This window comes from Mastigoproctus giganteus, chromosome 5 (assembly GCF_048544385.1).
Source record: "Mastigoproctus giganteus isolate SK-2022 chromosome 5, ASM4854438v1, whole genome shotgun sequence".
NCBI classification, from domain to species: Eukaryota; Metazoa; Arthropoda; class Arachnida; order Uropygi; family Thelyphonidae; genus Mastigoproctus; species Mastigoproctus giganteus.
The window spans coordinates 184,634,211-184,657,382 of NC_143579.1; the positions used below are offsets into that span (position 1 = coordinate 184,634,211).

At 41.6% G+C, this 23,172-nt stretch overlaps 1 protein-coding gene across 1 annotated transcript in view; it reads left to right on the forward strand.

The window, feature by feature from the left end:
- LOC150085917 (cytochrome P450 3A8-like) overlaps positions 1–23,172 on the forward strand; it is a 71,673-nt gene that overhangs the window by 39,483 nt on the left and 9,018 nt on the right. Inside the window, exons 8-10 of the mRNA XM_090374298.1 lie at positions 2,888–3,003; positions 8,996–9,119; positions 10,268–10,428. Of these exons, the coding sequence (XP_090230424.1) occupies positions 2,888–3,003; positions 8,996–9,119; positions 10,268–10,428 (401 nt within the window). The remainder of the gene's footprint in view (positions 1–2,887; positions 3,004–8,995; positions 9,120–10,267; positions 10,429–23,172) is intronic.

The following is a 23,172-nucleotide window of genomic DNA, read 5'->3' on the forward strand; positions in this document are numbered from 1 at the left end:
TTTTGAACTGTTGCTACTTCATTCCGAGGTTCGGTGGCTGTCAAAAGGCAACAGATTTTATGAACTCTTTGATACTGTTGTCGAGTTTTTTGAAGATAGGAACAACGACCTTAGTAATGACCTCAAGAAAATGAAAACTGATATTGCTTATCTTGCAGATTTATTTACTAGATTCAACCCAATGAACTTACATTTACAAGGACAAGATGTAACTCTTATTAAGGCGGAAACTCGAATTTCAGCATTTATTTCAAAATTAAAGCTTTTTATGCGCAACGTAGGACGAAGTGAATTGTATCAATTTCCAAATCTGTTGGAAATAAAGAAAAAATAGCTGATGAAACTCTAACTTTTTGTAATCATCTAGAAACGTTGCACAGAGATATGCAGGAAAGGTTCGAAGATCTCCTTAATTTGAAAATTCCAGATTGGGTTATAAATCCTTTTTTAAATAATGACGATGGTGAACGTTTTGTAGAAGAATTGATTGAGTTACAAAATGAAGTTGAACTGAAGCCAAAATTTGATTAATTTAAGTGACTATAACTGACTTTATTTATGTAGTTGTAATTTTTTATGAAGAAGGAATAAAGTGCCGTAAATAGTTTTCTTTATAATTCACACACATACATGAAGGGTTGCATTTATGTTTTTGGAGGCAAACAGACAAATATTAATTTCAGTTATTTAGCTTCACCTAAACAAAGCCCTGGCGAGGGCTTTTTTTTTTTAGGGGGCGATGATCCACAAAAGTTTGAGAAGCACTGCTCTAATCAATACTACAATGTAAACTATTAAACACATTATTGAATTAATTCTAATTTCCACATATAAAAGAAAACGAGAAAGGAAGCATTGAGTTTAAAGTATATTTGGCTGTTTCACACATGTTCATTTATACATAAGAATGGTTTGCTTACCAGGTTAAGTTGATTTGTCCTGGAGTCTGTTACGAGGCTTCCTTCTATAGTGGACTGGACTGTGGTCTTCTCTGACCATCACAATTCTACCTCTTCAGCCAGACCGGATGGTGCGGCTAGCTACTGAAGAGGCTTAGGCGAGAAGCCGATGGCGACCAGCATCGATGACCGCAGGGATTCGCTAGACGACGGCGAACCGGCAACGGCTATGTTGATGGTGGTGAAGATATTCCGAGGAACATAGGAGAAATGTTGACCAGAACTAACAGTGTCTTCGGCGGTGGCGACGGAGACACCCCTTTGGTCTCATTTTGGGCCATTTTATATTCTGTGCTCTCCTTTGTCTTCTAGAGTAAAACTCTCTCATTGGCCATTGGAAGTCACAAGTTTCCTGCCCAAGACGGTCCAGGGATGACTCATGCTTCCCAAAGGTTCCTTTTTCTCTGGTTCGCTTATTTGGGCACTATGGTGTTGGAGACATTGATAAATAAAATCCGCCCACCTACTTTCTCACGCTGACCTCCCTTCTTGCCAACCTCCCACGACTTCCGTTCTGTTACCCCGGTTGTAGAATCTTTTGGGTATCGCGGCTGGCCAAGCGGGCCTGACCTATTGCATTCTTTCATTGTAGATTAATTGATGCAATTCTAGATGTAGCCCTGATTACATTCTCTCGGGTTCTCTGTATCCCATGTTCGACATATGCTGCGAATGTACTGCCCTTTAACCCGGGTGCTATGATAGTTTTCGGGGAAGTTTTTTCTTGCTTGTCTAGTTAGAGTCAGAGATTTTCACGTTCCTTGGGATACAAATTTTGTCTATCTGCAATGGCAATTTTTTTCTATTCTTTCAACTGGCAATAGGTACCCACAGTTAGACAACTCAGGCTTGACGTTGCTCCATTACAATATTGATAACCGAGTATTAGCAATACTACAAATTAAGTGCAATTTTGCTAATTCTTGTGAAGAATTTTACGAAGAAATAGCAAATAATGAAAAATTGTTAAGAAACATTCACTCGGTGAAAAAATATATTTAATTATATTATTTAATTTCTCTTGTTTTTATTGTTAAAATAAGTATGTATTTTTATAAAATATAAAATATTTAAGTGCAAAGGTCTCATGCTACGAGGTAGAATGACTAACATGTAGGTTAGTTCAAGGGCATCATTTTAACGTAGCCATCTAGCAAAGTAGTTAAATTAATTAATTAAATTGGCTTCGTTTTGGTTATATCTCATATTGTGAATGCCCACACACTGAAGAGAAGACAACAAGCTTTGAAACGGTGCCATCTGGATGGTGGTGGTATCCGCTGAGAATAAATAACAATAGTCTTCTCCACTGGTGAAGTGTTATTTATTCGATGTAGTACAATACCATGGCAACTCGTTGTGAAGGCATTCACAATATGAGATATAACCAAAACTATGGCAATTTAATTAATTAATTTAACTACTTTGGTAGAGGGCTACGTTAAAATGATGCTTTTGCACTAACCTACATGTATGTAATTTTATTATTAGAATTATTTCACAGAAAAACATAACCTTTTTTTCAATAAACAAATTGAAATTGATTAAAAACATGACCCCTCCAATAAGTGTTTTTTTTTTTTTTTTTTTTTTTTCGTTCTAATTACAATTATTATTGTTCCCATTTCTCGTCCTTCACGCAACCCTCTGTTCGTTACGTAGCGTACCATGAGGGTTACGAGGGGTACCATATACGGAATTTCAGCCTTTCTGTAGAAAAACACAAAAACAAATATCCCACTAGATCTCCCACGTTGGAATACCTAAGATCTGGTCACTTTACATTAAGGGAAAAGTCTCCTTATTTTTTCCCTTTAAGCGAAGTATATTTAAAGTAGAAGTAAAAATTTAAAGTTTTTTTACGTTTTTACCAAATTAAATTGACTATCATTACATAGTTATAATGAAATTTCTTTGTTTTTACTTAGTTTTGTTTCCAATGATTGGAAGATTATTTCGTCTGAGCTTCTTGTCGAAGAAAGAAACGGATTTCTTCCAGGACATAGTTCGGGAAGTAGTTGACAACAGAAAGCAACAAACCAAGGTAAATCCTACATTGGGTATTTTTTCACAGTTCAGTGGCTTTTAGTAATCGATTTGTTAATGTACAGACTTCCTCACGGTTATAAATAATAAATGCGTTTTCATTAAAATGTTACTGTAATGAACAAAATGATACACAAAATCCCTCTAAATGGCACCTGTACGTGGTCAGGGGACCCCCAGTGATGCTGTTGAGCTTCCTGATTGACTTCACTGGGATTCAATGCTTATATCTAGGATCCAGGGTTATATTATTGGGATCCGGGTTGTGCAGCCTTGCACCGGGACCATTGTAAACTCGGAAAGGGAGGGAGACCCTGGTGGGTGAGACGCCCAATCGTAATGCGCGAGTCTTGCCCCTGCTTCACGGGTTCTTATTGTTAGGCTCAACTGCATTCCAATAGGTCTCCTTCCCTCTGGTCCTGGGACAGAGACAAAACTTATTGGAAATGTGGGTATGATGCTGTAATAACTAACTTGGCGTCGCATTCACACTCAGTATCAGCTAGTTCGAGTGGACGTTCCCTCGTAGGGTTGCATGGTGGATACTTAGGGCATCAGAAAATTTTATTTTTCTGATGAGTAATTTAAACCCTTCTGTTTCTTCTGGGGACCAAAAAGGCCTCTACCTAATCGATCAAAAGTGTTGTCTGCTTCATGAAACGACATCAGTCAGGCAGGCCTTGACGATTTCATTATTATTAGTTTCCCCTTAAGCAGCATCATAACAGTTTTAGTTGTAGATATCCATAGCTTATGCAGATCAGTCCATAACACTAGACTTTCTAACACCTAGGCCACTCTTATTTCAAGCACAGACCTGGATTTAAAACCAAATCATCTGCATAAGCAATCTTATGCAGATTTTCAATTGATTGTTCTAGCCATAACTTAAGTACTAAGTTAAAAAAAAAAGTGGACCCAATACAGACCCTTGAGGACACCCTCTCGAAAGATTCCTATTAAACTGTAGATGCTTAGCTTTAAGTATCATTTTCCTACAATACAAATAACTCTGTATTGTCCTATACAATAAGTCTGGACATTGCATACCCCTTAATGCAGACAGAATACTCATGCCACACCATGTCAAAAGCGCCAGTAAAATCTATAAAGATGGCTTAACACTTACTTATCCTCTGCCTGGTTGGTGAAATTCATGAGATCATTAATGGCACCCTCCGTAGAATGCCCTTCCTTGAAACCATACGGATAGGGCAGGGTCAGACCAATTTTATCCATGACTTAGTTCAGTCTTAAAAATAACAAATCTTTCAAAACTTTTGCCAAGATTGGCCAATAACGAATGCGGACGGCGATTACTTAATGACGGTTTCATTAGGTAAGGTAAGGTGTGTTGAGGGTCTAACAGCTCCTGGGGTTCCCCCCATCTCCGCGTATTTTCTATGTTTCGGACAAGCCTGAGATTTTTTTTTTTAAAAAATGTATGGTTCATGTGCTATGTGGTGTGTTGTGCCCTTTGTTCATCCGGCCTATTAGCCTTCAGGCTCCTAGTGAGACCTGACGTTTCCACACCCTGCCACGGGGAGGCTGGCCGGGTGTAGCCAGTGAGGTTATTTTACTCTGGCAGGCCCTGCCACTTACTTTCCTGAGATTTCAGTGGCCAGGACCTAAAAAATAAATAATAATAATAAAATATATATATATAAAATAAAATAAAATGGAGAAGTCGCGAGCGTAGTTTAGTTAGTTAAGGTTCTTTTAAACATCGTTTGGAGTTTACACTGAAAATCTGTAATTCCTAAAAGGTCGGGCATAAATTTAGAATGCTGGGTGATGAAGCAAATGGTCGATAGAGAAGATGACCCCTCGTTTTCAGTGGAGCATGCCCATGCCCCACCACCAGAGGAAAAGAAGGGTGGCGGGGGGGAAGAGTTTCTCCCCCCTGCGAGGAAATGGGGTTTAAAGAGATCCTGCAGGTGCAGGATCTGAGAGCCAGATTGCGCTTTACTCTAGCTCTGGGACGTTTCAGTGTTGGTCTCTTTCGGGAATTGTCACTGTGAGGAGAATTTCTTGTCTGAGGTAGTTTTCCTCAAGATAGTTGTTTTCTCATTTTCCTGTGAGCAACTTTGATTAGTCTTTTAGGCACTAATGGTGCATTTTTTCTGTACTGTTGAATTTTCTTCTTTGATTCTGGTTTGTTTGAATTTCCTTGTTCTGGTTCATCCATTCCTTCTAAGTTTAGGCTGTTTTATTGAGTGATGTAGTCTTCCTGCTGGATAGGTTGTAGTGCAATAATTGTTTTCCTTCTTGTAAATAGTTGAGTTGCAAAGTTGGTAAACCTACAAACTCTTCTTGTGTATTCAGGAGTCGGGATTCTTAGTTAATTGGATTGTACTGGATATTTGTAATGAGGCTCGCTCTTATGTCGTCATAATTTTCACATTCATGCATGATATGAGTCCATGATTCGGGTTCTCCCCAAGTACAATTTCTATCTTCTGTTATGCCTAGCATGTATAGTTTTTCCTTAAACGGGCCATGGCCCGTTAGTAGATACGTAGTGTTAAGGCCCGGGAAGAACCACGGTGGGGCTTTCGGGTGCATTTTTGTCACTATGGAAGAAATTTATGGGTTATTGCTCCTTTGGTGGTTTCATTCCACCTTTTTTGCCATATTTCTGTTAGGAATTCATCTATCCTTTTTTGTTCCTTCTTCCAGCCACTTGTCACGTCGAGGGTTATGCCAGAGGTTGTAATTGGGATCGCTTTTTTGTGATTATACATTAGTCCCGCGCGAGCAACTTCCAGGTCAAGGCGTAGTGCACCTGCAATGACCTGGAGCCTCGCCGTACTAACTGTGCTACTCGCTCTAGTGATTGTAAGTAGTATGTTCCTCTCAATTGTTTCAAGAATTTTCGTCTTTGTTACTGTGCTGGTTTTCGTCATCCATACTGGCGATCCTTACATAATTACCGGGATGAAGAGGGTCTTTTTATTTAACCCCAGTCCTTACGCGTGATTCTTTCTTTAAGTGCTGGTAATATGCGTATCTTCTTCCTGCGGTATTTTAAGTGCGGTTTAAATGAGAGATTGCTGTCAATGATAATTCCTAAGTATTTTATCTCGTTTGATAATTTTACTGTTATTCCTTTTACTTTGATTTCTGGTGGCCTGTTTAAGTTTAGTTTCCCTTTCAGGAGGACCGAGTTGGTCTTTTCCGGTGCTAGTTTTAGGTTATTTAAGGTTGGTACTTGAATCAGCCGCTGTGATTAGAAGGAAATCATCGGCACAGGCCTGGGCCCCAACCTCCCCCAGGTCCTTGCAGAGAAAGCCATAGAGGACAAAGTTCCACAGGAGCGGCCCCAGGACAGTACCCTGGGGGCAGCTTCTGCGAACTGCACGCGATAGGCTGAAAAAGGCCGCAAGGATCTGCACTTCCCTGTCAGTGAGATAGGACTTTACACTGTCAAATAGATTTTTTGAAAGGGCTGCAGCACGAAGCCTCGCCAGGACGCTCGGCCACCAAAGGGGGTCGAACGCCCCAGCGAAGCCCACCCCGATCACCAGGAAGTACTTGCTGGTACATTGTGCAGCTCTGTTAAGGAGATCTCGGATCACATCAATAGTAGAGGTTCCAGATTTGAACCCATATTGTTTTGAGTTGCTAAGGTTTGCTTCCATATAGTGCTGTTCGATTCTCTTTTGTGATAGTCTTTCCAGGATTTTGCTCACCGTCGATAGCAAGGCAGTGGGTCTGTAGGATGTAGGTAGCTCCCGCAGTTTTGTAGGGCTTTTTGGTATCAATTTTAAGATGGCTTTTTTCCATTCTGTTGGAAAGTGACCTTGCTCCAGGCAGCTATTGTATAGTTGTAGGGGACGCATTCAGCAGTCTTTTTAATCATCTCTGGTTCAAATAGATCTAAACCTGGGCGTTTTTTGTTCTGCCCGACACTTCTTGGAGATCCTCGAGAGTAAACGGCGGTTCTTTGCGGGTGTTTATGTAACTTTCATTTACGTGGCATATCTCCTCCTGCTCCACTGTCAGTTCTGTTGGCGGTTCCACGAATATTGCTGCAAGAATATTTGCAACTCAGTTTCTCCACGTTGTGGTCAATAAGCCTTGTGGCGTTTTTGTTGCGACCATCACTTCTCCTCTGGGGAGCTTGCTAGTTATGATTTTGAACACCACTCCCCAGGGATCGGTGTTTCCTGTTGTTTGGACGAATCTCTGCCAGCTTTCTCTTTAGCTCTTTTTGATTTGCTCCGTGTAGAGATTTGCTCCGTCTAAACTGGCGGTACCTGTTTTTTCATTAGCCAATCGCCGTCCACTTTTCTATTACATACTACGAATTTTTTTATATATGAAATGGTTTTGGTGCATTATAGCCATACTTGCTAATGTGCCAATAAAATCCAAAATAAACCAAACCAAATCTATTATTAGGACATTTCAATAGAAACGATACTCTTTGGGTGATGCTACATCAATGGAAGGGATCGGAATATTGAGCGAATGCTTGAAGACTTAAACTGCCCAGTAAGACTGTCTGTACGTCCCAAAGCCACAGGTGTTTTTCATGCCAAAAGAACGACCACTCGCAAACAGCCAGTCGAGGCTCCCCTGCCTGTGCTGTAGGTGGTGCCAAAGACCACGACAGCAAGGAAAGTTCAGCTTCCAAGCTGATCTGTACAAATTTCCAAGGAGTGCACCTTTCATACTCTTGAGTGTGCCAGCGCTGCAAAAAGGAAAAAAAAATTCAAAAACTGAAAACAGAGCTGAACATCTCTTATCATGTCGTATAAAACGCATCTAACCAATAAATAGCGGCAACCCCTCATATGCCCAGAAAGTTTCTGCGAAGAGTACCAATGGGACACAAACTGAAATGACTACTCCAAGAGCGGGTCAATTACTCCCTTTGCACGCCATTTATTGAGCTCACAAAAGCCTGCCCAAAAAAATACAGTCAGCTACCACTCCAAAATCAATACGTCCTGGTTTAAAGTTTTTATTTAAAGTGCCATTAGCTTTGCTTCATTGCGAAGGCTTTAATTTCGTTCAGAAAATCATTTATGCCACTGGAAGGCTTTCCCACTGATTGGAATTTTACCTTAAATTCCACTTCTTTCATGGCGAAGGTTGTCCTGCCTGTTTTCTCCAGTGAATACAATTAAACGGCAGCTTCTTGCACGGTCGGACTGGACTGAGAAAGTCCCGAGAAAATTTTTTCGACTCTTAGCCTCCATTAGAGTTTTATCAAGATCCACTGTATACTTTATGATAGATCCAAGCACAATTGTTTTTCGTTTCGTTTGCATCATGGCTCGTGGTTTTAACTTCAAATCTAAGTTGTGCAGTAAATACGTGCACTCTACAGATGGTCCCCTAGAACAAATTTTGAGCGACGAAATACGTTCACACATGCATTGTATTTAGTGGTCTTATTTGAGTAATGAAGAGCTAAATTGACCAGTTATGTTGTTTCGTGTCCTGAGTTAAGTTTTATGCATTCTACACTTGCCATGCCTATTGCATCATCTTAAGAATCTGTTTATACCAGTGCAATACGGCCTAAGATTCTGTTGCGATAATACTCACTTAATAATAATTCTAAAGTAACTTGACCAATTTTAATAAACTCCAGTTAAAATATGCAAAACTTAAGTGCGTGTTCATTGAATCCTGATGTGTTGCTATTGAAAGGGTTATTTAAGGACTGGAAAAATGCTCAATGGAGATGCGTGCAAATTTTCAAAGAGAAATGCATTGTGAACGGAGATCTTTAAAATAGTTATGAATCAAGAATTCAATTGCTGAAGAATTGGAACTGCTGAATAAAATGTTGTCATTTATAGTATAAGCCTATAAATGGCTGCATTTAATTTATAAGCTTATTTATGGTACATTACTGAGGAAATTCGATTGAATTTTAACTGAATGAGATGTTTGATACTTATATAAATCTAGTTTGCTTTTTTTAGTGCAGAAATCAGTATAATTAATAAATTTGTTCTAAAATTGTTTTTCAGCCTAGAAATGACTTCCTGCAGATGATGATGGACGCAGCTAAGGAGACACAAACTGAAGACGTCGAGAACGCCGAAAATGGAACTGACAACGTTAAGATGTTTCGTTATAAACCGCACTACAAAGGTAGAATATGGTCATCCCAGTTTTCTAAAGAGAATACATTTCTGCAACAGAATACAAACATCTTTTAAAAAAACACATAAGAAAAATATTGAATGTTCTTAAATCTTATAAGACGGCCGCGTCTTGTCAAGTAAAGCGCAACATTTGGTTTCTTCGTTTCACATTAATGTCGTTAAAAATAGGATCTGATAACACAATTAGAGATTTTAAATTCAGCTGACATAATTTGTTTTGATCTATTGATTTTGCGGATTGGTTTTTTATGTCTTAAAAATTTACGTATAATCTTATTTCCGAGCCCTAAGTCAGAAAGCATTTCTCAGTCTGTAAGTTATAAATAAATATGCAGCCATTATCAAACCACTGCAGGATGGAACCTTCCTCAATAATTCACGTTAGGGGAAATGGACCATAATCTGCCACGCTGGTCCAGTGCGGGTTGGCAGATTGACCTTATTTAGCAGTCAGAGCTTGAACCCCCACCTACTTGAAGAGCGTGGGCTACAGCACTCCCGCTCCTGACCACTTGGCTACGGAGGCCTCTTTCATGATTCGATTCTGTGATCTGATAGACCGTGTATTGTCAGTATTTCGTGTTGAAAGGCACGAGTATTTTCTATTAATTTCAATTAAAATTCGGCACGTAAATATTGAGCAAACCTTGTCCTTCTTTGATTCTAAGTAATAACTGAGAAATTATGCACGATTATGACAATTCGAACCCAATGTGTTTTGTTTAAGTCGAGACAGTTCGGGTATATTTAGACTTCGGCAACCGAATTTCTGTCTGAACCAATGTTCTTGTGTTGCTGATGTTGCGTACTTTTCCCATGGCACACTTTTAATGATTCACCGGCGCTACAGCCCTTATTACGAGCCTGTCGAAGGTGGCACAGCATGTCTCGGGCTGTTTTATTTGTTTATTTATTTTATTTTTTCTAATTTTACTAATAAACAGTTTTTTTTTTTTTTTTACTGATATTCAGGAATTGAGTTTTGTCGAACTTTTCCTGTAAGTTGGTTGTTATTTAATGTACTTTAGTAAGACTGGAATTTATCCATTTGTGATAAAAAAATAAAAAAAAAACCACTCCACTCCTTGCATTGTACGTTGTAAAATAGACTGACACCACACTGTCCTCTTACAGAACTGACTCACGATGAGTTGCTTGCTCAGTGTTTTCTGTTCTTCATCGCTGGATACGACACCACTGCATCTACGCTGACTTTTGCTTCTTACCTCTTGGCCTTGAATCCTCCTTGTCAGGAGAAGCTTATAGAGGAAGTGGACAGGACCTTCGAGGAATATGTGCGTATCTTATGATTTAGCCTTTTATTTATTATTATTTTTTAAATATTTGTTTCCTGTTGCAATCAAATACAAACCTCCCGGCAATTGGACATTGACTCACATTATAGCAAATAAGTAATACTTAAAAGGAATTTTTTGCATAAGTAATTTGTACGAAAATACTTGCCTATCTTGCAACTGGATGCAAAGATTGAACTAGTAAGTTTATATTTATTTAATATGAATATAAACTTACTTTTATTTATTTTATTTTTATCGATTAGTAATTGTAAAATTCTAACTAGCAGCATTTATTGACATCTTAAAAGTAACTTAACGTAGATGCCACAGTTTCCTGTGCAATAAATATGTGTACAGGAAACTGTTGAAACTTCAATGGCAATATATGTGAACTATTTCAGCGGATTGCGCGGATACAGTGAAACGGTGTGGCATCCTGAAGAGATACCGTTGATATTCCTTAGATATACAGAGACAACCTCTTCCAAATTCAGAAACCTACCCAGTCCGGGGCCGTTACTGACACGGACGGGAACTTGTACTCCCTGATTACCTGAGCACCAGCTTTATATTCTTCATTCAAATTCTTTTTACTTTCCTACTCCTATGATTCTTCCACGCTCTGAGCTATTAGTGCACTACGTGGGCAGGAGTGGCTATTACTATCCTAATTATCTTCCTAACTTCGCCTCCCATTAACTAAACAGCCAGACATTGACTGCTAATTGGAACACACATTCATATTAAATAAATAAATATATATAATTCATTTATTAGGATTACCTGACTCAATAACTTCATCCATCTAGGAGAATTTTGTCCATAAATTGCTTGTGTCCTGTGGTCGCTTTGCTTGTTTTGCTGGAAGAAGAACCCAAGTTTCGGACGAAAGAGACAGAAGCCTTGCTACCTCGCCTGACACCGGCTAACTCAGCCACAGAGTGTAAAAAAACTCATAACCTCTATGCGTCATTAACAGAATTCTAAGTCGGGCCTTTTCCACTCGATGTGGTAAAGATGGTGATTATAACCATTATGCCACTCTTCAGAACGCTAATACCTCTTTGCAGTCGAGTTAAGTTCAGTTGAGATAGAGAGAATTGTCAAAGGACGTGTGGTACATGCATTTCAGTTGACCACGTGAATAAATACTGCACCGTTCTTGTTTTCTCTATCTTGCAAAGAATTCTGGCCTATGTGACTGTCTCGTAGTATAAACATAATTAGACTTATAAGGTATCCATTCGCCGGGATCTGTCTTGAGCGTGGATACGATATGGTTTCTTACCTATTGCTATTCTAGCATTGATGTGTTGAATACTTCCCGCGCTCTTTAATACATTCGTGTGCAAAACCTATGGACCAACACTATTTCTAAAGGTTATAACCACCAAAACTTTACTTAAGGTACTCTTTACTAACAGAGTAGATTCAGTCCCAACAGCGATTGTGGACGTCAACTAATCTGGCGAGAGGATGGCACACGGTATCCCCCCACAAACATAACTGAAAGGGATCGATATGGCGGTCGAGGTGTTCTCGTCTGGGGAGGCGTTATCTTGGATGGACGAACACAACTCCAGATACTGGAAGGAGGTACTGTAATCGGTGCACCCTACTGTACTGAGGTAATCCTTCCCCATGTGCGTCTGTTCCGCGGTGCCATTGGCCCCGAGTTCGTATTTATGGATAATAACGCCACACCCCATCCCACTGCAGCTGTTGATATGCTTTTGGAAAGTGAGAACATTGTTCGTATGGATTGGCCTGCCTGTCCCCCCCCCCCGACCGATCTAAATCCCATCGAACACATATGGGACGCTCAGGGGAGATACCTAGCAGCACGTCCACACCCACCAGAAAATTTTCAACTGCTGAAGATGGCGCTGACAGAGGAATGGACGATGTTACCGCAAGAACTTATCAACAACGTTGTTCTAAGTATGGACAGGCAATGCAAAGCCTGCATCGACATTAGGGGTGGCCATACCTCCTACTGAGGACCACCTCTTCCCTTTGTTTCATCTTTGGCAGTAATGCATCTGTATCATGGCAGCCAGTGCTATGTTGCCATTTTTTAATATAGTCCTTCTGTACCGTTTTTTTTTTCCTTCACCATTTCTGTACCTCACGAGGTTCGTTTGGTATGCTTTTCCCATATCCAGGCGACTCCTATGAGCAGCTACAGGTGAAAACCTGGCTGGTCCTTAAGTTCTGCTCACCAGTGTAAAAATTCCTGTCAGCCATAGAGCCAGACAGCTTCTGTTTGCTTGTGAAGTGCTTATTTCTAATGAAAGCAACGCTTCAACTGGGACCCACCAGCCCCTTGATCTTGATGGCAGTTACAGTTTTGTAGCAGAGCAGAATGCGATGGAATTGGACACCTAGTAATGAGGGCGGCCGAAAGATCGGCGCTATATTAGTGTAAACCATTCCAGAGAACACATTCTAATCGGAGCCAGGATGCATTTATAAACTTCGAGTAATTTAAGTGGGTCTCAGCATTTGTTACAGATACCCTACTCTGGAGTCTTAAACCTAAGAGATGAAATTCAGGTCTCATTTGTTAGTCGGGTGAGGCGAATTTTGACAATGAACGATCATTCTGTGACCGACAACGAACCCCTCAACGTGGGCACCTGTACGTGGTGAGGGGACCTCCCAGTGACGCTGCTGGGTTTCCAGATTAGCATCACTGGGATCTAACGCCCATACCTTGGTTTCAGGGTTACATCTTTGAAATCCGGCGTGTGCAGCCGTGCGCCGCGACCCGTGGAAGCGGAAAGGGGGATCCTGGTGGTTGAGGGGCCCAGCTTCAATACACCACTTTGGCCCCTGCTTCGACGAGACGGGTGGTCCCGGACCGGCTCGACTGGGATCAATCGGCGGGTGGTATTATACTGCTAGGGTCAACTGCGTTCCAATAAGTCTCCCTCCCTATGGTCCTGGGACGGGATAAAGACTTATTGGTAACGTGGGTATATCTTGGACCAACTGCTGCCTAACGATGATCTCACTATTGACACTTCACACCATCTATCTATTCGTGATTTAAACCAAAAATACCTTCCTTTAGAAGAAACAAGTCCATTCACTGCAGAAGAACTTACTTCAATCTTGAATAAAATTCAGTCAAACAAATGTCCTGGCGATGACCTGATTGACAACATATTTATCAAACACTTTTATGACCTAAGGCCCAAAGTTCTACTTAAATTATTCAACAACTGCTTAAATACTGGGACGTTTCCCAAACCGTGGAAACACGCCATTCTTAAGATTTTACATAAACCTGGTAAGCCACTAGATAATGCGAGATCCTACCGCCCCATAGCCTTGCTCTCTCACCTGGGAAAAGTGTTAGAGAGATTAATTGCCAATAAAATAACCACACTGCAGGGAGCCACAAGCTCCACATCCTCTCTTCAATACGGATTTAGGCAAGGGCTTGGATGCGAAGACGCCTTATTAGAACTCCACCACCTCATTGACTGCTCCACTTCCAAGTACGTTATGGCAATCTTTATCGATTTTGAGGGCGCTTTTGATAATTTATGGTGGGAAAGTGCCCTCAGCAGACTCCGTTCCAATCACTGCTCTCTTCAGCTTTATAAACTTGTTAGAAACTATTTTGCTGATCGCACCGTCACCGTCATCACTAAAAGCACGAAGATTAACAGATCTGTCTCCCGTGGTTGCCCCCAAGGATCTATTTTAGGTCCCTTGATTTGGAACCTAGTTCTCGATGATTGGCTGCTTAGGACTCCTGAATTTCAAAATGTGCGACAACTTGCGTATGCAGATGACATTATCATTTTAGTGAATGGAAACTCAAGATCTGAATTAGAACTCTATGCCAATAAAGTACTCTTTGAACTATCGTCCTGGTCCTCTAAGAACAAATTAAAATTATCCCCAACAAAATCGAAGATCATGATTTTTAAACACAAATTAGACTATCGCAGACCACCAGTTGTTAAACTTGACAAGAAATCACTTCCACTTGTCCGAAGCACCAAATTTTTAGGAGTCATCATCGACGACCGCTTTTCCTTTACTGAGCATATTCAACATCTGTCTGTCAAAGTTAAGAGTTTTACCGCAATGCTGCTCCAAATTACCAGACATGACTGGGGACTGAACACTAAAACCCTACATCTATTTTACAATGCTGCCATAATCCCAATTACAACCTACGCTGCCAGCCTTTGGTTTAGACGTACTGCACTCAAAACAGTACAAACCAAGTTATCCACTATTCAACGTTGCTTTCTCCTCAGCCTACTTCACGTTTGCCGAACAGTATCAACTCCAGCTTTACAGACTCTTGCAGGCACCATACCACTTGACTTGCATGTTGTGTTTAGAGGGCTTTGCTTTTACATCCGCAAAGGCATTTCCGTGGAATTTCAGGGAATCATTGTTAACCCTCAGACTGATCCCAAAACTGAGCGAACCAGATGCTGGAATTTGTTAGTGAATACCTGGCAGAATAGATGGAATTCTACCGAAAAAGGAGCTATCACCAAAAACTTCGTTCCCGACGTAACTGCACTACTTGCATCATCCACCAGAAAATGGTTTTCACCCTCACTGTTTACCTCCTACATACTAACTGGGCATGGTTCGCTTAACGCAAAACTCTACCAATTCAGACTTTCCAATACAGTCTCCTGTCGATGTGGGCTACCGGAAGACTCTCCTCACGTACTTTTTGAATGCTCCATTTACGATGATCTAAGATCGGCTCTTAAGGCAATGGTACCAAACTTGTGTCCCGGAGGTGAGAAGATACTCATTTCTGTCAACAATTTCCAGGCCCTTCAAACCTTCTGCAATGCTGCTTTTAATCGCAGGAAGGCTCTCAACCTCAATGTTAATTCAAGAAATGAAACTGAAAATGCATCATAAATCATAATACAACTGTGCGCTGCCTCGTCGTCCTGATGACGTCATATACAAAATTGTTGTGGCTTTCAAGAACACACAAAGATTTTGACAGATGCTGCACTTCTCTGACTCATCCTTTATCAAGACTCTCTTCAACTAAACCTCTGCTCAGTGATACCGTCATCTACCAGAGACTTCTGACACCACTCCAGATTAACAGAATTCAGAATTATATCTAGAACTTGTTCCTGCCGATCATGATTGAATGACATTACAACTTCTGTTTGACAATACACCTTTTCTCTTTGTGGACCACTTTGGGCAGCACTGCATACAGATGTGGGCAAGAAATGGATAAAGATTTTATTTTTCTTTTTTTTTTTTTTTTTTTTTTTACTTTATGCTATTCTCATCCTTATTTCTTCGTCTTCTGCTGTCCTTTCTCCTGGGAGTGTGTGTGTGTGTGTGTGTGTGTGTGTGTGTGTGTGTGTGTGTGTGTGTGTGTGTGTGTGTGTGTGTGTGTGTGTGTGTGTGTGTGTGTGTGTGTGTGCGTGCGTGCGCGCGCGCGCGCGCGCTGTTGCCGGCTTGCTGGCGCGGGGTTCTTTTGAATGGCTCCAAATCCTCTTTGGACATTCAGTACGTGACTGTTGAGGTTGGCCATGGTTCTTGCGCAGTTGTGGCCTACCTCCCCGTGGTGTAGACGGACACTGGGCAGGCTTTCCAGGTGATCGCCTGCCTGGTGACAAAACGGCCAGAAACAACTAAACAACACAACAACACACACACTGCACGAACATAACGTTACACACATTTCTGGCCTGTTACAGTACTTTCTGTAACCATCACAGTGTACAAAGACGGAGATGAACTTTCGTTCAGGTGCCGTCCTACATAAGATACTATACATGTCTACATGTCTACAACGTGGGTATGGTGCTCTAAGCGAACTCGGCGTCCCATTCGTGTACGCAGTACCTGCTAGTTCACGAGTGGGCGTCCCCTCGTAGGGCTCCGTGGTGGGTGAGGTACTTAGGCATCAGACATTTTCTCTTTACTCATATGAGTAATTTAAATCTTTCTTCTGGGGCCCCAACAAGGCCCCTACCTAATCGAAATGATGACGCAGAAAACACCTCTGCAAAAAGAGCCAGGACTGAGGATACACCATCATCAGTGACACCGCTTTTCCTCATTCTCCATTCCACCGGAGAGCAGTCCATTGGGAAGATGTCACCCTTCTTTATCCAGAAAGGATTAGAAGGGTTGGCAGGTTCACCTAAAACTGTAAAAAGACTGCGTTCTGGCGACCTTTTGGTCGAAGCTTCTACCACCAAGCAAGCGGAAAAAATCATAAAGTCTACATCCATAGGGGGAATACCTATCGTCGTAACCCCTCACAAAACTTTAAATTCTTCACGTGGTGTCATATCAGAGTGGGACCTTCTTCATGTTTCTGAAGAAGAGATCTGCTCTGAATTAAAAGAACAAGGAGTGACAGCTGTCAAAAGAATATCAATGAGAAAGGATGGGAATCTCGTCCCTACCCGAGTTCTCATCCTAACGTTTAACACCCCACGGCCTCCAAGTTCCATCAAAGCAGGCTATCTAAACTGCCCAGTGAGGATTTATATCCCAAACCCACTGCGGTGTTTTAGATGCCAAAAATATGGCCACTCACAAACATCTTGTCGTGGTAACCCTGCCTGTGCTCGATGTGGTGTGAAAGACCACGAGAGCAAGGAATGTACAGCTCCAAAACCCACCTGTGTCAACTGCCAAGGTGAGCACCCCGCCTACTCAAGAGCATGCCAGCGGTGGAAGGACGAAAAAGAAATCCAAAAATTGAAAACAGAGCTGAATATTTCCTACCCAGAGGCCAGAAAACGTATCCAACCAGTAAATAGCGGGAAACCTTCATATGCCCAGAAAGTTTCTGCTAAGAGCACTATCGGGACACAAACTGAGATGACTATACCACCAAGAGAGTCATTCACCCCGATTGCACGCTATTTATTGAGTTCTCAAAAGCCCACCAAAAAAACACAGTCAGTTGCCACTCCTATATCCGTACCTCCTAGTGCTCCACCACTACCAAAACCAAGTGGTAAAGAGCCTCAAGTAACAACAGAAAGAATGGATGTAGAGAACAAGGAGGTACAGGATGAATCAGTCTTGGAACTCTTTGCGGAGGAGGAAATGGACACGGGACAGCGTCCATTCTTCCCCAAAAAAGACAAATCCAAGACTGATAAAAGTAAGCCCTCAGCACCTCGGAAGCCGCCTGATGGACCCACCAAGCCAAAATAATGGCTAAATTCCTACAATGGAATTGTCGTGGATTCCGGCGAAATACTGATGACATCAAGGCTGGCTCTCCTGCAAAAGCACGAGCCAGTTTGCTTTTGCTTGCAGGAGACTTATTTAAAGGCAAATGATGATCCCACCATGCATAACATCACAATCTTTCGTAAGGATAGAATTGCGGATGGTCCTGCTCATGGAGGAGTGGCTATCCTTGTGAATAATCAGACCGCAGTTCAGCCCTTGCTAATTACAACCAGCATAGAGGCTGTTGCAATTCGCCTTACAGTGGGATTCCTATTAACGGTCTGCTCTATTTATTTGCCACCTGGGACTGACATCTCCCAGGAAGACCTTGATGATCTTGTAACGCAGTTGCCTCCCCCTTTCTTACTTCTTGGGGATTTTAATGGACATAACACCCTGTGGGGTAGTGTTAACATCAACGGAAGGGGACGAGTCATAGAGCGTATGCTCAATGACAATGACCTTTCCCTTCTGAATACTGGAAAAAACACCTTCTTCCACATGCCTACCCGTACTTTTTCTGCCATTGATCTCTCTATCTGCTCCCCTTCTCTACTCCCTTCACTCACTTGGGAAGTGGAGGAGAATCCATACGGAAGCGATCACTTCCCTGTGATAACCTTGTTACACAGTGGGAGACCATGTCTTCCTTTCAGGTTACCACGGTGGAAGATTGATCAGGCTGACTGGTTTGCCTTCCAAAATCAGGCAAATTTTGATCTCAGTACCGTCAGCCAAGAGCCTATCAATGAAGCAGTAACGTACATCACAGAAGCTATCGTCCAAGCAGCTGCGAATGCAGTTCCAAAAACGTCTGCCCGGTTTCCACCATTTCCCAAACCTTGGTGGAATTCCCAATGCACAACAGCAAAAAGGGCCCAAAACAAAGCATGGGGGATATTCCGCCGATATCCTACCACGACGAACCTTATGGCCTTTAAACGCGCACGAGCTAAAGCGCGCTATACCCGCCGTCAGAGTCAAAAGGAATCGTGGATCCGTTTTACATCATCTATTAACCAGTCTACCAACTCCAAGGTAGTCTGGGATAAAGTCCGGAAAATGAAGGGAAAATATACATCCCACCCTTCTTCAATCCTAGATTATAATGGATGCACTATTGCAGATCCAACTGCAATAGCCAATGCTCTTGGGGAAACATTCTCTAACATCTCCGCAACATCTTCCTATTCCCCAGAGTTCCTGGTCCTGAAACATAAAATCCAAAAACAGGCACTTGACTTCAAATCCAAGGGCCTCTATCCCTACAACGGGGAATTCACTAGAGAGGAACTGAAAAGAGCTCTCACTCTTTCCAAAGCAAGTGCTGTTGGACCAGATGGCATCCATTATGAAATGATTAAACATCTTTCATCAAAATCTATGGATTATCTGCTCCTTCTATATAACAGAATCTTTATTGAAGGGCAGTTTCCGGATTCCTGGTGCCAGGCAATCGTTCTTGCCTTTCCTAAGCCAGGAAAGGATCCAAAAATCACCACCAATTATCGTCCTATTGCTCTGACTAGCTGTCTGTGCAAAGTCCTGGAGAGAATGGTCAATTCTCGTTTAATATGGTATTTAGAATCAAATGACCTTCTCTCCAATATCCAGTGCGGCTTCCGAAGGAACCGGTCCACTCTGGACCATCTTATTAGACTGGAAACATCCATCCGGGATGCTTTCCTAAAACGCGAACACTTGGTGTCAGTGTTTTTTGACATGGAGAAAGCGTATGACACAACTTGGAGATTTGGCATCTTAAAAGATCTGCATAGCCTGGGTCTCAGGGGACGACTCCCCATTTTTATTAAAAACTTTTTGGCCAACCGATCTTTCCAAGTTCGTGTGGGATCCTCACTCTCTCGTTCCTTTAGTCAAGAGGAGGGAGTACCACAGGGATCAGTTTTAAGTGTCACGCTTTTCGCCATCAAAATAAATTCCATCACAGGACAACTTCCTCCTACCGTAAACAGTGCCCTCTATGTTGATGACTTTAGCATATTTTGTCAGTCATGCAACATGAGGGTTATTGAAAGACAACTGCAAAAATCCATTGATCGCCTCAACTCCTGGGCACTTGCAAATGGCTTCAGGTTCTCGCCGGAGAAGACCGTTTGCGTACATTTTTGTCGCAAGCGTAATCTTCATCCTGAACCTGAATTAAGGCTCGGACAAAATGCTATTCCAGTAGCAGCGGACACAAAATTCTTGGGACTCGTATTTGATCAAAAGCTGACCTTTCTGCACCACATCCGTCAACTTCGCACAAAGTGCACACGCGGGCTTAATATTCTCCGCTCGCTCTCCTCTACATCTTGGGGAGCAGACCGTTGCACGCTTCTTCGGCTTTACCGTGCACTTGTGCGATCCCAACTTGATTATGGGTCCCAGGTATATTCTTCAGCCAGAGACAGTGCCCTTCGATGGCTGGATCCTGTCCATCACCAGGCTCTTCGTATCGCTACTGGAGCATATCGCACATCTCCTGTCCAGAGTTTATACGTCGAAGCAAACGAACCACCGTTATCGCTTCGACGTAAGCAGTTGTCTTTAAACTATGCTCTAAAGTTGAAATCCCTGCCAGACCATCCTACGTGGACATCCGTTTTTGAGCCACGTTGGGAAAACTTATATAATACCCGTCAGACTGCCAACCGACCTTTTGGCATTCGTGTCCAAGAGCTACTCAGAGAGTTTAACATCATGGTAGACAAGGTTGCACAAACACCAAAAGAAACTCTTCCACCCTGGCATGCTCATACTCCATCGTGCGACTTTTCCCTTAAGAAATGGGTAAAGTCTGAGACCTCATCATCTGTCTACCAGCAGCTCTTTTCTGCACATCGAGCTGAGAACTCCGACTTCCTGCCCGTCTACACAGACGGCTCGAAGTCTGAATCGTTCGTTGGATCTGCTGTTGTGTTCCCGGACACTATAATATCTCAGCAGATTCTTCCCGAATCCAGCATATACACTGCAGAGCTGCATGCTATAGAGTTAGCCTTGGATCACATTCGAATTTCTCAATGCCAAAGGTCAATAATATACTCTGATTCTTTGAGTGTATTACAGGCTTTATTATCTTTGAGACGCAGCTGTCATCCAGTTCTCTCTCGGGTTCAGCAGAAGATATATTCTCTTCATAAATATAAATTTGATATTCGCTTCTGCTGGATTCCTAGCCATATTGGGATAAAGGGAAATGATTTGGCTGACACTGCAGCCAAATCAGCAGCTCCCACTAACAATCGTTGCCTGTCAGTCCCCTATACAGACTACAGGCAAATAATACGAGAAAATATATATTCCCAATGGCAAGAATTATGGCATAGAGAGAGAACAAATAAATTATACCAAATAAAGCCTCTAATACAAACATGGCAGTCCAGTCTGCGCAGGAATCGGAGCGAGGAAGTTGTTTTTGCCCGACTCCGCATAGGACACAGTCATCTGACACATTCGTTTCTGCTGAGGGCGGATGATCCTCCTATGTGCGAGCAATGCGACACCATTTTATCCGTTAAACATATTTTATGTGACTGTCCCAGTTTTAGTAATGCTCGTTTTATCGCTTTTAACCATCTGACTGAGCCTTATACACTCAGTCAGATTTTATCCGACAATGACCACGTGTCTGCTATTTTTAGTTTCCTGAAATCAGTAAACCTTTTTAACTATATTTAAAAAATCTTTTTATTTTTACCTTGTTTACTGCTATTCGTCTTTTAAAATATATACGTGGCTTTTATACCCTGACTTAGTGACCTAATTCGTTAGGTCACTGAAAGATTTTTATCACTTTCATGACAAGGTTTTGGCGCATTATAGCCTTAGTTGCTGATGCGCCAATAAAACTAAACCAAACAAACAAACAAACCGACAACGAAATCCTTCACGATGGTGGGACTATTAATAACCGTGGGTATTCCACACGTGCAAGGACAGATAAACTGCACCTATTACACTGGAAGTGGCCAATCAGATCTGAATCAGAGTAATCAGAGAACAAGGTATGCGTTCACATCGCGCAGAGAAATTCTGTTCCTTTGTTTCATCAAGCTTATCATAGATGGCTTTCTTCGTCTATTTTGCTCTGTGTTTATCTACCTCTACTTTCTTTATCTACCACTACTCTATCTGTTTATTGGACGCTTGAAGTAGTAAAAACCATGTTCAGTCTTCAGAGAAAAGCTCTAACACCCCTCCCCCAGCTGTAGAATCAACTACACACTCGCAAAATGAACTTTTCTTCATTTATCCTTCTACTTCTGTTATTTCGAACAACTTTCCTTTGCGCGTATTTCCCGAAAATTACAATCCACAGAAGGCCAATTTAATGTGAACAAGTACTTTCTGCTCTCTCAACTTTTAAGCCATGCAATTTACTTAGCGCTATGATTTCTAATACCTTTCGTGCTTGAGGGATTTTCATTTAAAAAAATTAAGTTGGTTGTAGGAGCTGGCAGGAATAGGACGATCAAGTCAAGGGCAGATGTGAATGAAATTTCGTGCCGTGTTTATCTAGCATACAATTAGTAGATGACAAAAACTAATCCTGTGGAGGCAGTATGCCTTAGTATCTTCTCTTTTAGTTTAGGCAGTTGTGAGAATAAATTTTGTGTGAAATCTTCCCTGAAGGCAAATTAAGAAAACAGCTTTCAATAGCCCCAAAATCGAACTCCCCAAAACTTGCAAAAATTATACAATCACTAAATATTTGAAATCATTTCTGGGGCAGTTTTTTGAAGTGTATTCGAGGTTGGCAATTCACACCTTTCTCCACTTCCGTACTCTGAAAATAGTTATGGGATCAAGAATCTAAATACGCGACAGAACTAGAAATGTTAGTAGTGGCGACTGATGCAAGAAAGCATAAGTCAAAAATAAACTTCCTACATCACCTGCCCTTCCCCTCCAATAATTTGTTTAGTTCTTCCTTGAATTTATTCAAACTGCCCACTTCCACAACAGCAAATAGGAATTTGTTCCGACAATCAGCCACCCGTTGGCTGAAGGAAAACCCCCTCACATCTATCTATCTATTCAGCAACCATCCTTCCTCAGTTTGAATTTGTGTCCCCTCACGTGTATAGTCCGAGCAAAAGGAAGAATTCAATCAGCACTGAGCTTGTTCAATACATTCAAACCCTTAAACACCTCAATCAGATCACCTTGCAGGTGCCTAATCTTCAGATGCTGCAATTTGCAGAATTAAAGTCTTTCTTGGTAATAGCACCACTTTGTTCCCCTCTCTAATCTCCTCTACATTTTCTGCACTTGTTCGGGCAGATATACATCGTAAGATGATGTCTCCAGACCTGTATACAGTACTCAAGATGCGGCCTAACCATGTTGTAATTATCTTTTCCTACCCAAATTTTCTGTTCGATTTGTTTGCTTGACCCAAACATGTACTATGCATTTGATTTTAGATATATTTCAATCATAAAGTTTAAAACTTGTTTTTTCCAAACACAATGCGGAAAAGTCTTTTGAGTAACTCACCAAAATATCTTATTT